General features: G+C 35.5%; 1 protein-coding gene across 3 annotated transcripts in view; it reads right to left on the reverse strand.

Moving 5' to 3' along the window:
* LOC145507100 (pancreatic alpha-amylase) overlaps window positions 1–14,301 on the reverse strand; it is a 78,671-nt gene extending 64,370 nt beyond the window's left edge. For all 3 annotated transcript variants that reach the window (XM_081492928.1, XM_081492929.1, XM_081492927.1), the window contains exons 1-9: window positions 14,134–14,301; window positions 13,639–13,785; window positions 8,545–8,742; window positions 7,933–8,163; window positions 7,002–7,135; window positions 6,067–6,189; window positions 5,873–5,972; window positions 2,187–2,305; window positions 1,695–1,820 (exon numbers count right to left, since the gene is read on the reverse strand). In XM_081492928.1, coding sequence (XP_081349054.1) covers window positions 1,695–1,820; window positions 2,187–2,305; window positions 5,873–5,972; window positions 6,067–6,189; window positions 7,002–7,135; window positions 7,933–8,163; window positions 8,545–8,742; window positions 13,639–13,785; window positions 14,134–14,301 — 1,346 coding nt within the window. The remainder of the gene's footprint in view (window positions 1–1,694; window positions 1,821–2,186; window positions 2,306–5,872; window positions 5,973–6,066; window positions 6,190–7,001; window positions 7,136–7,932; window positions 8,164–8,544; window positions 8,743–13,638; window positions 13,786–14,133) is intronic.
* Between the last annotated feature and the right edge of the window lie 1,277 nt (window positions 14,302–15,578).

Here is a 15,578-nt window from a genome sequence, read left to right on the forward strand (position 1 = left end):
TCACTTTCATGCACTGGAGAAGGAAATGGCAACCCACTCCAGTGTTCTTGCCTGGAGAATCCCAGGGACGGGGGAGCCTGGTGGGCTGCCGTCTATGGGGTCACACAGAGTCGGACACGACTGAAGCGACTTAGCAGCAGCAGCAGCAGTCAATAGTAAAGATTATACAAAAAATAAAGTTGAAGATTATCAGTGAAGATTTGAATGACCTGTTTCACTTAGAGAAAATAATTTTAAATTACTTTAAATGTATCCTCATCTGAACTTAAAAAAATACTGATTATTTTCAAGAACTTAAATTTGATTATTTCCTCAAAAATCTCTTTTTTTAAGAGGTTAAAATAAATTTGGGCTGGAGATAAAAATAATCTTGCATTTCTATAAAGAATTATATAATTTTAAAATATAAAGCTGTCTCATAAATATGTTTCTTCCCTCTCCCTGATAGCTCAAGTGATAAAGAACCTGCCCACAATGCAGAAGATGTGGGAGACACAGGTTTGATGCCTGGGTCAGGAAGATCGCCTGGACAAGACAATGGCAATCCACTCTGGTATTCTTGCTTGTAAAATCTCATGGACAGAGGAGCTTGGCATGCTACCGTCCATAGGGTCACAGAGTCAGACAGGACCGAGCACGCATACACATATGACAAAAGACAAATAAAAAAGAACTAGTAATGGATTCTTGGGGAAGATAAGTATATACTTGATTTATTTATTATTATTATTTTTTTGCCAGTAAAATATCATTTGGGCAAAGAGTGAGCTAAACATGGGTGGAATCTAGTTTGGACTAAAACATTACAAGTGCTTGCAAAGATGCCTTCCTTCAATATGTGAGGGAAACAGTATAATGGAGGCAAAGAATATAGTTTCACAAATGAAAAGCCAGTAATGACATGTCTCAGAACTAAAAGTAAAAAGTCTCCTGAGGTGAATCAATGACCATAATATACATATTCATTATAAATATATATATGCTTTAAAAACTATTATTTGTCACAGAGAGATGGGAATAAGAAAAACAAGACTAAAGAACTACATACTAAAGTAGGTGAAAAAAAGAGAGAAAAAAAGACATTTCAGATCTGAGGCATTATTTTTCCATTATTGATTTTAAAAGTTTTATAAGACATTCTTCTATGGATTTCATGACCATATTAATAGTCATATTAATGACTTTGTATATTTTGGGGGCTTCTTTGGTGGCTCAGACAGTAAAGAATCTGCCTGCAATGCAGGAGACCTGGGTTCGATCCCTGGGTCAGGAAGATCTCCTAGAGGAGGAAATGGCTACCCACTCTAGTATTCTTGCCTGGAGAATTAGATGGACAGAGGGGCCTGGTGGGCTACAGTCCATGGGGTCGCAAAGAGTTGGACATGACTGAGTGACTAACACTTGTATATTTTATGTGAGGTGTATATGTAAGCAGTACACATGCATCACATCTGTCCATGATGTGAAGAGTGCACAAAAAATGACTCCACTTAGAAAAGAAAACCATTATAAACAGAGGAGATCAAAAAAAAATCAGTCATCATCATTTTTCTTCTGACCCTTTTCTAATCATTATGTTTTCTTAATCTGCTATCGAAAGAATTTTTCAGATGTGAAAAAAGTAAAAGAGCAGGAAAAGAATAAACCAAGAACATATTAGCATAAAATATTATTTCTAATTGATATCTACTTACCTGTCATCATTGTTAAAGACAATGAATCCTTTGTTTCCTCTTCCAAAAGCTACTTGGTTGCTGCCATTATCCCACCAGTTTGTAAAAGATTGACCATCAACTACATTACGGAACATAACCATGTTCCTAAAAACAAAAGAGCATGTGAAATGCTGATGATACTTCAACAATTTAATACAAAACAATGGACTTCCCTGGTGGCTCAGTAGTGGAGTATCTGCCTGCCAACACAGGAGAAACGGGTCTGATCCCTGAACCAGGAAGATCCCACATGCCATGGAGCAACTAAGCCCATGCGCCACACTGTTGGGCCTGTGCTCCAGTGAGAAGCTCCCACACCACAACAAAGAGTAGCACCACTCACTACAAGGAGAGAAAAGCCTACATAGCAACAAAGACCCAGCTCAGTCAAAAACCAACAAATAAATAAAGGTATTTTTAAAATGCTAAGAAAGTTTATTATTAGAGAATGTGTCCAAATAATATTCCTACCTTATTTGACGCCATCGATGTTCACAGACCCAGTCATTGCCACAAGTGGTATCTGCATTAATAGTGACTTCTTTAATTACTCCATTATTATTTGGTGGCCCCATCCAATCATTAACATCCTCAATTAGTTAAAAAAAAAAAAAAAAAGTAATCAATTTTAAAAGCTCACATTTTTAACATTACATGTGTCCTTATTTAGGACATCAAACCCAATCTGTCCTATTTGTGTTTTTGTAGTGTCTTCACTTAGAGTTCAACTTGTTCAGGATTTTTACTAAGTTTATCTTCTCCCTAACTACTCATTGCCTAGTGCCATATTTCAAACAAGAGTATGATTTTTTTAGTCTCTCATTTTTTTCCAAAGAATTATAATGACTTCTTAATATCACTATAGACAGTGTGATGTTATTGACATCGCAAGGACTTTAGTGTTAGAAAATGTAGGACTAAAAGATAGGTTCCATTACTACTAACTCAAAGACTTAGTTAATATACATAACTTCTGTGCCTCATTTTCCTCTTCTGTAAAATGAAGATATTATTCAGTTCAGTTCAGTCCCTCAGTCGTGTCTGACTCTTTGCTACCCCATGAATCGCAGCATGCCAGGCCTCCCTGTCCATCACCAACTCCCGGAGTCTACCCAAACTCAATTCCATTGAGTCGGTGATGCCATCCAGCCATCTCATCCTCTGTCGCCCCTGCTCCTCCTGCCCCCAATCCTTCCCAGCATTAGGGTCTTTTCCAATGGGTCAACTCTTCGCGTGAGGTGGCCAAAGTATTGGAGTTTCAGCTTCAACATCAGTCCTTCCGATGAACACCCAGGACTCCTTTAGGATGGACTGGTTGGATCTGCTTGCGGTCCAAGGGACTGTCAAGAGTCTTCTCCAACACCACAGTTCAAAAGCATCAATTCTTTGGTGCTCAGCTTTCTTTATAGTCCAACTCTCACATCCATACATGACTACTGGAAAAACCGTAGCCTTAACTAGATGGACATTTGTTGGCAAAGTAATATCTTTTGCTTTTTAATATGCTGTCTAGATTGGTCATAACTTTCCGTCCAAGGAGTAAGCGTCTTTTAATTTCATGGCTGCAATCACCGTCTGCAGTGATTTTGGAGCCCCCCAAAATAAAGTCTGACACTGTTTCCATTGTTTCCCCATCTATTTCCTGTGAAGTGATGGGACCAGATGCCATGATCTTAGATTTCTGAATGTTGAGCTTTAAGCCAACTTTTTCACTCTCCTCTTTCACTTTCATCAAGAGGCTCTTTAGTTCTTCTTCACTTTTTGCCATAAGGGTGGTGTCATCTGCATATCTAAGGTTATTGATATTTATCCCGGCAATCTTGATTCCAGCTTGTGTTTCTTCCAGCCCAGCGTTTCTCATAATGTACTCTGCCTATAAGTTAAATAAGCAGGCTGACAATATACAGCCTTGATGTACTCCTTTTCCTATTTGGAACCAGTCTATTGTTCCATGTCCAGTTCTAACTGTTGCTTCCTGACATACATACAGGTTTCTCAAGAGACAGATCAGATGGTCTGGTATTCCTATCTCTTTCAGAATTTTCCACAGCTTATTGTGATCCACACAGTCAAAGGCTTTGGCATAGTCAATAAATCAGAAATAGATGTTTTTCTGGAACTCTCTTGCTTTTTCGATGATCCAGCGGATGTTGGCAATTTGATCCTTGTTCCTTTGCCTTTTCTAAAACGAGCTGGAACATCTGGAAGTTCACAGTTCACATATTGCTGAAGCCTGGCTTGGAGAATTTTGAGCATTACTTTACTAGCATGTGAGATGAGTGCAATTGTGCAGTAGTTTCAGCATTCTTTGGCATTGCCTTTCTTTGGGATTGAAATGAAAACTGACCTTTTCCAGTCCTGTGGCCACTGCTGAGTTTTCCAGATTTGCTGGCATATCAAGTGCAGCACTTTCACAGCATCATTTTTCAGGATTTGAAATAGCTCAACTGGAATTCCATCACCTTCACTAGCTTTGTTCGTAGTGATGCTTTCTAAGGCCCACTTGACTTCATATTTCAGGATGTGTGGCTCTAGGTGAGTGATCACACCATCGTGATTATCTGGGTTGTGAAGATCTGTTTTGTACAGTTCTTCTGTGTATTCTTGCCACCTCTTCTTAGTATCTTCTGCTTCTGTTAGGTCCATATCATTTCTGTCCTTTATCGAGGCGATATTTTCAGGAAATATTCCCTTGGTATCTCTAATTTTCTTGAAGAGATCTCTAGTCTTTCCCATTCTGTTGGTTTCCTCTATTTCTTTGCATTGATCACTGAGGAAAGCTTTCTTATCTCTCCTTGCTATTCTTTGGAACTCTGCATTCAGATGGGAATATATTTCCTTTTCTCCTTTGCTTTTTGCTTCTCTTCTTTTCCCAGCTATTTGTAAGGCCTCCTCAGACAGCCATTTTCCTTTATTGCATTTCTTTATTAGATAATATAAAAATTAAATAAGGTATATAAAAATGCTTTATACATGATAATTGCTAATAAATGTTTCTTTCATCTTTTTTCAATAAAAGTTCTAATCAAAATATCAAAATACTCTTTACTAAATTGACCAATTTTTTATTACCATGGTTTTCTAATTGGTACTTTCAAGGTAATCATAGGAAAAAATAGATTATGTCTAGGAAGGTTATCAATAGCTGTCTTAAATCATATGGTATGATAAATGATGGACAAGCTCAGCGTTGTTAGCATGCAGAAATCATGGAGAAGACTTGAGAATATTGTAGGAAAAGGGGAAATGAAGATATGCCATGACTCCTGCTATCAGAAATAAGACTAATTAGTGGAAATTATAAGAAATTGCTTCAATATAAAGGGAAATACCCTAAATATTAATGCTGTCTAAGAATAGAATGTTGCTGTGCAATGTAGTAGTAGACTTCTCAATTTGTAAAGAACCTACTAGAAACTAAGGGAATATCTATCTGGTTCAGAGTGAAGAGAATTTTCTACTTCAGGTATGAAGTTGCTGTATGATGCTGCATTTGAAATCTTCAGTTTGAAAAGAAAACTTCCCACTAACTTTCCAAATAACTTAAGTTCTTATTTCTCAGTTTCTTTTTAAAATATTTACTCAGATTAATGTCTTTACCATACTGCTCAAGTTTTTCTGATTTTTAACATTTTCAGAATAGTTAGCAAATTTCTCTTTAGTAAATGTATTTTGTTCCTGCTATACTTTCCCTACTGAACTTCAGGTCAACTAGATAATGCCTTTGCATTCCACAAAACTTCCTTAAAAAAAGTATTTAACAAATACTTATATTTCTCATACCATGAGCAGGTACTGTTTTAAATTTCTTTGAAGTGTTAACTTGTAATCCTCATATCAACTCTATGAAGCAGGTACTTATGAGTACCCATTTTAATCATTGTATCCTTATTTTTAAGTGGTATTTTTTTAGAGTGGGTGGGCAAGAGGGTATACTTCTCATATTTTGAAATAGTTTACATACTTTTTATCAACAGAGATCCTTCATTTTTACTTTTTTAAATATCCACTGCATTGTTACAAGAACCCTGCCTCAGGTTTGCACTTAATAAATATTCGATAAAATAAATAGTGAATGTTATAGCATTATGTGAAATTATAACAAAATTAACTTCTTTTTCTTGAGAAGAAGATTTTTTGGACAACATAAAACTTACTTTTCCATCCACAAAATATCTTTCCCAACGGTAGCTTGACATTACTCGTGTAAATCCATAGGGATGAGCGAGCATAAATCCGACTGCCATTTTGTACAATCTAAAAGGCATAAAATTATCTTATTATAAAAGAAAATAATATTTTTAATACCATTAAAATGGTAGGTTTAAAAATGGGGAACTTTGTTTCTTACCTAGCATCCCAGAATGTAAGAATAGATGCTCCCCCAGCTCCATGACCTCGCTGATTGTCATGGTTATCAACAAAGACAAGGGCCCTGTCAGAAGGCATGAAACCCCAGCCTTCTCCCCAGTTCCTATTAAAAAAGAAAATCTTAAGAACACGTATATGTATTCTTTTACAATAACTTTAGAATAATCAAAATGTGCATTTCTTTCAGTATTGCACTCTTTAATGAAATTCTCTCTAGTTAAATGATTATTCTGTAGGGTTTTAAAATTTTTTAATTTTTTAAAGTAATTTATTTTAATTGTAGAATAAACTGAGCTTTTTAAAATTACAAACTATATATGTATATATATTATCTACAAATACATTCCATGCATGTATATACGTAGAAATTACTTGAATTACTTTCATGTTATAGGAATTTTGGTATAAAAGTTATATTAGAAGTTTTAGTGTATTATAATTTAGATGGACTTCAGAAGGGCCACTATCCATACCATCTTATACAGAATAATGAATTGGATTAAATAAGCTTCAACATTATATTGTTATAAACATTTAATATTTGAAATTAATTAATATATGTAAAGTCTATAGAATGGCAACATTGTAGGAACTTCATAAATTATAGAATAACTTTAACAATAATATGGCTTTCACAAATTATGTGCAAATATTAATTAAATCTAGTACAGTCATATAATGCATAAATTACAATCTCTAGGTTGGTGTTGGGTCCCTAAAAAAGCTTCCTTGTGATTTATATTCTAAATAATAAAGATGATCCCTTGGAATGTGGGGATTTACAGCACTTGTTATTAGTAAATAAATCCTTGAAATTTGTCTAAATAAGAAGGCATTAAGAAGAAAATCTATGTTGGGGTAACATCACAAATAAATCTGTGAAATAATTCAAAGGATAAAACATATTTTATTTACTTTAAGTAAGCCATCTTCTCTCCACTCCATTTGCGAATAACTGTTCCTAGTTTTGCACCATATTTAAATTCTGTCACACGGCCATTTCCATAGTACTCACTGCTTGTAACTGCCTCACCACCCAGATCAATTACCTTGTAGAAATGAAGAAGAAAATAACAATTTAAATAAGAATTTTAAAGAATTTTAACCAAGTTAAAATTATATAAAAAATAGCTTTATACTATTTTATATTATATGAAATGCCCCAAATGGTTTTCCTTATATCAAGATTCTCATTTTTCTTCACTAAAACATACCTATCCTACAATAGTAAAAGTAACATGACAAAGTAACTTGTTCTGTGAGAATGCTGACCTAATTTAGACTTGCACGTAAATGATAAGACTAGTTCATACTTGTAAAGCACTTAATATCTGGCTGGTAATATTTCTTGCTACTTGATAAATATCACCTCTTCAAGTCTCCAAAAAAAACAAAGACATAATCATTATCATTATTCCTTTCGATAACTTCTGAAAAAAATTGTTGCTCAGAGAGGTTAATGAATCAGCCTAAACAAACACACCTAATGGTGATCTAGCCAAAATTTAGAGTCAGATATCCTGTCTTAAGACATCTGTATTATTATCTGTCTTCTATAATGGCCTCTGGGGAAATGACACATGACATGGAGATTTTTGCAGCCTAAATAAATTTTTGTCATTTGGATAACAAACCTCTTGTGACAGAGTTAGATGTACTTTCCCTGAATAAAAGGAAGTTAAGGAACATTCTTCTATGTAAATGATTCAGCCATTAAGCTAAAGAAATTGCATTTTAAATTAAATCTGCCATTTATTTTCTGATGAATTATCTTGATGAATTATTTTCTAAAGAATAATAAATGGTCATATTTTATATGGACATATATATATATTTATTGACATACCTCCTGGTAAATGAAAGGTCTACTTCCTTCAGGGAACCAGTTTGTGTTTAGATTATTCAGTTTATCCAACACTGCCTTTATGTCTCCAGGCCACATGTGCTTAGAAGCATCAATTCGGAACCCTGCTACACCAATGTCAATGAGATGGTTTAGATAGTTGGCAATTGTGGAGCGCACATAATCTTTCTCCAGTGCAAGATCAAGAAGACCAACGAGACGACAATCCCTGACCTATGGAGGTAAAAATTTTGTGATTGATACATAAAACATCACCTTCACTTGAGAATCCATTCAATTATTCATTCATTTATTCATTAATAGATATTTCAATAGTGATTTCTTTGCACCAGTCTCTGAGGATATTGACATTCTAGTACTGACATACCTTTGAAATATTTTTCATTATAAAAATGAGGAAAATGGAGAAAAAGTGGATAAGTTTTTCCATTTTGAAAAATCAAATTGGGGAAAATTTTTTGAATGTTGATATGAGATTCTGAAGTCAGACATGGAATGCTGTTTTCCTAAACACACCTAAACTAACATTTAAAATGGAGATCGGTGAACTACATATGGATAATAAAAGGTGTAGATAGATATTTTGCTAATTACCTGATAAGCATCATTATAGCTCTCAATATCTCCACTTCCAGTATTACATTTTCCATCATTAAAATCCCAACCAGAGTATGGGACTGCTGGAAAATCCTCACTTCCAGGGTTGAAGTAACTTCCACAAGTACTGCTTGTTCCCGCACTCACACCACTTCCAGTCATATGGTTAATTACAGCATCCACATAAATGCGGACCTGAAAGGCAAAATTTCCATTTCAGTATGACTTACAGAGATAGAAATTTATAATATTATTAATTAGATTTTACAGAACATTGATAACATTCCAAAAATACTTCTTTGTTATTTTATAACTTATCTTACAAGAAAAACAGTCAAGTGTGAAAAGAAATCATTGTGAATTGAAGTCCTATAAGCATTCTAGGCACTTGGAAAATGTTTATACATATAATAAATTAAGAGAAACCCAAACTAATAGAACTGTGAAAAAATGCAAAGAGACTTTTTTTGGCAGTAGATAGGAATCAGTTAAGGCAAGAGAGATTATTAGTTTTTGAAATTTCCATAGGTCATCCTAAGAAATAATAAGCCAGACTCTACTGTCTACTTAGGATCAGAAAAATAAAGGTAGATATTGTCTCTCATCTCCTTCATGGATCACAGCCATGTTGTGGCAAAAAGGGTCTTGTGTAACTCAATGAAGCTATGAGCCATGTCATGAAGGGCCACCCAAAATGGATGGGTCATAGTGAGAAGTTCTGACAAAATGTGGCCCACTGGAGGAGGGAGTGGAAAACCACTCCAGTGTTCTTGCTGCAAGAACTCCATGAACAACACAATGAGGCAAAAAGATATAGCACCGGAATATTAGGACCTCAGGTCAGAAAGTGTCCAATATGCCACTGGGAAGAGTGGAAGGCAATTACTAATTGCTCCAAAAGAATGAAGCAGCTGTGCCAAAATGGAATGGTGCTCAGTTGTGGATATGTCTGGTGGTGAAAGTAAGGTCCGATACTCTAAAGCACAATATTGCATAGGAACCTGGAAAGTTAGATCCATGAATCAAGGTAAGTTGGACTTTGTCAAGCAGGAGATAGCAAGAGTAAACATCAACATCTTAGGCATCAATGAATTAAAATGGACGGGAATGTGCAAATTTAATTCAGATGACCATTACATCTACTACTGTGGGCAGGAATCCCTTAGAAGAAATGGCTGCTACTGCTACTGCTAAGTCGCTTCAGTCGTGTCCGACTCTGTGCAACCCCATAGACGGCAGCCCACCAGGCTCTGCCGTCCCTGGGATTCCCCAGGCAAGAATACTGGAGTGGGTTGCCATGGTCTTCTCCAGTGCATGAAAGGGAAAAGTGAAAGTGAAGTTGCTGAGTCGTGTCTGACTCTCAGCGACCCCATGGACTGTAGCCCACCAGGCTCCTCCGTCCATGGGACTTTCCAGGCAAGAGTACTGGAGTGGGGTGCCATTGCCTTCTCCGAGAAGAAATGGAGTAGCCCTCATAGTTAAGAAAAGAGTCTTAAGTGCACTACTTGGATGCAATCTGAGAAACAACAGAATAATCTCAGTTTGTTTCCAAGGCAAACCATTCAACATCACAGTAATCCAGTCTAAGGCTCAGCCACTGAAGCTGAAGGACCTAAAGTTGACTGGTTTTACAAAGACCTATAAGACCTTCTAGAAACAACACCAAAAAAAAAAGATATCCTTTTCATATGGGATTGGAATGCAAAAGTAGGAAGTCAAGAGATATCCTGAGTAACAGGCAAGATGGCTATATATTCTTTGTAGCTGGAAATGGAAAAGCTCTATATAGCCAGCAAAAACAAGACCTGGAGCTGACTGTGGCTGACATGAGGTCCTTATTTCAAAATTTATGCTTAAATTAACACAAGTAGGAAAAACTACTAGGCCATTCAGTTATGACCTAAGTAAAATTCCTTATGATTATACAGTAGAGGTGCCAAATATATTTAAGGGATTAGATCTGATAGAGTGCCTGAAGAACTATGGACAGAGGTTTGTATCATTGTTTAGGAGGCAGTGATCAAAACCATCCCAAAGGGGGAAAAAAAACAAAAAGATGCAAGAAGGCAGTGTAGCTGTCTGAGTAGGCTTTAGAAATAGTAGAGGAAAGAAGAGAAGCAAAAAGCAAAAGAGAAAGGGAAAGATATATCCAACTGAATCCTGAGTTCCAGAGAACAGTAAGGAGATTAGAAGGCCTTCTAAAATGAACAATGCAAAGAAGGAGAGGAAAACAGTACTCTTCAAGAAAACTGGAGATACTAAGTGAACAGTGCATGCAAAGATGGGCTTGACAAAGGACAGAAATTGTAAAGATTTAACAGAAGCAGAAGAGATTAAGAAGAGAAGGCAAGAATACACAGAAGAACTATACAAAAAAATGTCTTAATGACCCACATAACCAGGATGGTATGGTCACTCACCAAGAGCCAGACATCCTTGAGTGTGAAATCAAGTGGGCTTTAGGAAGTATTACTACAAAGAAAGCTAGTGGAGGTGTTGGAATTGCAGTTGATTTATTTAAAATCCTAAATGATGCTATTCAAGTGCCACACTCAATATGTCAGCAAATTTTGAAAACTCAGCGGTGGACACAAGACTGGAAAAGGTCAAGTTTCATCCCAATCCCAAAGAAGAGCAGTGCCAAAGAATGTTCAAACTACAGTGCAATTGCTCTCATTTTACATGCTAACAAGGTTATGTTCAAATCCTTCAAGCTAGGCTTCAGCAATATGTGAACCAAGAATTTCCAGATGTAAAAGCTGGATTTTAGAAAAGGCAGAGAAACCAGAGATCAAATTGCCAACTCTAATTAGATCACAGAGAAAGCAAGGAAATTCCAGAAAAACGTCTGCTTCCTTGACTATGCCAAAGCCTTTGACAGTGTGGATCATAACAAACTGTGAAAAATGCTTAGAGAGATGTGAATAACAGACCACCTGTCTTCTGAGAAAACTAAGTGTGGGTCAAGAAGCAGCAGTTAGAATCTTACATGGAAACATTGAATGGTTTGAAATGGGGAAAGGAGTAAGACAAGGCTGTATATGGTCACTCTGCTTATTTAACTTCTATGCAGAGTATATCATGTGAAATGCTGGGCTGGATGAATCAAAAACTGTATTCAAGAATGCCTGGAAAAATATCATTAAACTCAGATATGCAGATGATACCACTCTAATGGCAGAAAGTGAAAAGGAACTAAAGAACCTGTTGATAAAGGTGAAAGAGGAGAGTGAAAAAGCTGGCTTAAAACTCAACATTCAAAAAACTAACATCATGGTATCTGGTCCCATCACTTCATGTCAAATAGTAGGGGAAAAAGTAGAAACAGTGACAGATTTTATTTTCTTGGGCTCCAAAATCACTGTGGATGGTGACTGCAACAATGAAATTAAAAGACGTTTCTTTGATGAATGATTGGTTCCGAGGTCCCTGCCACACTCCAGAAATATTAGTGTGGCTGCTTTAAAAAAAGAGAAAGAAAGAAAGAAACTATGTGTCTGGTCGCTTATTTCTCTAAAATTATCTCACTGCTTGGGATTCAATCTTCTCTCAATACACATGTTCTAGAATATTACTTACAGATTTGAAGGAGGACCAGGAAAGACAGTTAATATTAAACAAAATGTATGTTTTGGCTTCACATTTAACTCTTTTTTAAGTTCCATGAATGGAAAAAACAAATCCTGTGTACAGGATCTGTAAAACTATCTTGTCTATTTAAGTTTCTTGCTCATACCCCATGCAAACTAGAACTCAGTGTGGTACATGGCCATATTCAAACACCTAAGAGTCATGCAGCTGATACTTTGGTTTGAAGCACCTAATCCTTTCTTTCAAAGTAGACACTACCATACTGCATTCTTACTGAGGATTTTGTCTATCCATATGTTCTACCACCTTTCTTCTCAAGAATAAAAACCAGCTTGATTTGGGAATCTTCTCTTTTCCAAATGAAATCGAGATGCAATACTTAGCTTTCCTTGGTGTTTGTAGATATTGCCTGTGCATTCCATTTAAAACCATAATCTAGTTTGTAAAAGAGATGGTGACACATGTCAATATGGCATCAATGACAAAAAAAAAAAAAAGATGCTTGGAAGGAAAGTTGTGACAAATCTAGACAGTGTATTAAAAAGCAAAGACATCACTTTGCTGACAAAAGTCAGTATAGTCAAAGCCATGTTGTTTTTTTTTTCAGTAGTCATGTATGGATGTGAGAGTTGGACCATAAAGAAGGCTGAGCGCCAAAGAATTGATGCTTTCAATCTGTGGTGCTGGAGAGGATTCTTGAGGGTCCCTTGGACTGCAAAGAGATCAAAGCAGTCCGTCCTAAAGGAAATCAACCCTGAAGATTCACTGGAAGGACTGATGCTGAAGTTCCGATACTTTGGTCACGTGATACGAAGAGCCGACTCATTGGAAAAGACTGTGATGTGGGGAAAGATTGAAGGCAAAAGGAGAAGAGGACAAAAGAGGATGAGATGGTTAGATAGCACCGCTGACTCAGTGGACATGAATTTGAGCAAATTACAGGAGATAGTGGAGGACAGGGAAGCCTGCCGTGCTGTAGTTCATGAGGTCACAAATAATCGGACACAACTTAGTGACTGAACAACAACAATTATTTCTCATTATGCTCCTCATCAAAGAGAAAATAATTACAAACCATCATAGTATTTGTGGGAAGGAATATCCAAGAATTATGGGTGGCCATACAATTCACATAAAAGAAACAGCAAATGTTGTAAGTGGAACTTCTAATTTCTAACTGGAAAAGTGTTCCCCCAAAATGTGTACAACCATAAGGGTTAAAAGTTGATGTTCTGCTTAATAAAATAAAACTTAAACTTACACATTAGTTGAAGTCTGTGGCTTTAAACTTTTAATTACATCTTCTTTAGTGTATAAATGGTACATATACAAATAGTTATAATAATTAAACATAAGGTAACAATTACATTTTAATTTATAGCTAAAGCACGAGGTAAATTTTATATGTATGAAAATTGTTCTTCTTAAAAGGAATAAGAGACAAGAGAGAGAAATTATTTTTGTATATCATATGTTTAAAGGAAACTTTAAGTCACTTACACCAACATTGTTACATCTAGTCACCATGTCTGTGAATTCATTTTCATTTCCTGATCTTGAACATAACTTGTAGCTAACTGGTTGGTATCTTTCCCACCAAGGTCTTGAAGGGTCAGTAATCACAGCATTTTCACTGGGTGGGGAGACCTACAAATAAAACAATGTTAACAAGTATCAATTTATGACTCACTTTATATCACTGAATATTCTATAATCAATAGTCTAAAATTATTTCTGAATCTTTGGCAAAACTACATTTCTTTACAATTGGTTGAAAATATTAACACTGCATTGGAAATATCCTGCTGAAAAAAATTATCTTAGAAATAAAACATAAAGTCACCGACAATTTCAAATTTTTTTCTTCCTCAGAAAACTGTTTTACTTAGAGTACTTAACTGTTAAGTAAAATGTCCCAGTCTTCAGACACAGAGCACACTACCGTTTACTCTCAGCATAGCAAAGTCCGCAATTTATACAATGAACAGTACTCACCTGAACCCCTCCAAATCCTTTGGGGGCTAAGTATCGCTCACATTCAAGAGCAACATCAACCCAGCGCCATTCAAACAGATGAACAATGGATGTCCGTCCAGATTGTACATGTGGGTCATACTGAGCCCAGCAGAACCCAATCACTGAAAACAACAGAAAAAACTTCATTTTGCTTTGAAGTTGTCAGTGTTCTTTCCAGTAGCTATTTATATTCCTATAAGAAGTATATATTACGAAGTAAATGTTAACATGAACAAACACTTGAGCACAAACTGTTTATTCATAATCTGAAAAGAAATATTGATAATAATTTAAACAGATGAAGAACATCCATAAAATCTCACAGGAATACCATCTAAATGAGCTTTAATAACAATGTTTTCCTTATCACGGGAATATTAACCTTTTAAACATCTGGCATTATATATATATAAAGTGTGTAATCATGTATTATTTAACTAGGATTAGGTCTTATATCTAAAGTCCTTCACTAATAGAAGGAAAATAACAATTTGAGCCACCTGAACTCACAGTCAAAATATTGCTCTATCTATTGCAAACATTTGCAGTGTTTCAATTTCAAAATGAACAAAATATTCAATTCAGTTTTAGTTTCACCCCCAACCAAAATTTTTCATTATTGAAGTTTCTGCATTAAGAAATTAAGTTTCAATATGACATTTTTTTCTGAGGTTAAAAATAGATATTACTCATACATACAGTCATAGAATATCAGATATATCAAGAGACTAAATAATGAGAAGTTAATTCTGTGGCTTCTTTTCCATTAGGACATCATCACAGGACTCTAGTTTGACCAAATATAAGATCTTTAGGCTTATTCACTCCAGGAGTACACACAGAGCAACTGAGCAAACCCCTTAGTGAAAGTATTGGATCAAAATATCTATTCTAATGTTCTGGATTTTTTTTCAAAACTATAGATTTTACCATCAAAAGCAGTGTCACTGTGAAAACCTTTGGATTCAGATAAGGTAAGTAATTAAATGCTAATGATCACAGTACTGAGGTAAAGCATATTTCACAATATAAGCATTGATGCATTTACATTCTGTTTCTAATCTTAAAAATATATTAGGGTAACCAAGTGAGGCAACAAGTCAATTCTCAGTAGACTTATTTATATGTCGATTGAGTAGGGGGCTTTGAACAGCATTAGGGGTTAAAGTGAGCCTGGAGTGATGATTCTAGATAATCAAAAAAGAAACAAAGACTAGATCTGATGATTGAAATAATTCTAACAGCTCTCCAATTTCTAACAGAAAATGATAAAAAATCATTGGGAATTCTAAAGTGTTTCTACTTGACTACAGGGGATATTCCATTCTATTTTAGTGTTAAAATTCTATGATCTTAATCTAAAGTAATACAGTTGTTTATTGTTCTGAGAATAAGAGGAGACAGTGGAGTTTTATCTTGGAATT

Source organism: Giraffa tippelskirchi, chromosome 5 (assembly GCF_054371585.1).
Source record: "Giraffa tippelskirchi isolate mGirTip1 chromosome 5, T2T-mGirTip1v1.2.pri, whole genome shotgun sequence".
NCBI classification, from domain to species: Eukaryota; Metazoa; Chordata; class Mammalia; order Artiodactyla; family Giraffidae; genus Giraffa; species Giraffa tippelskirchi.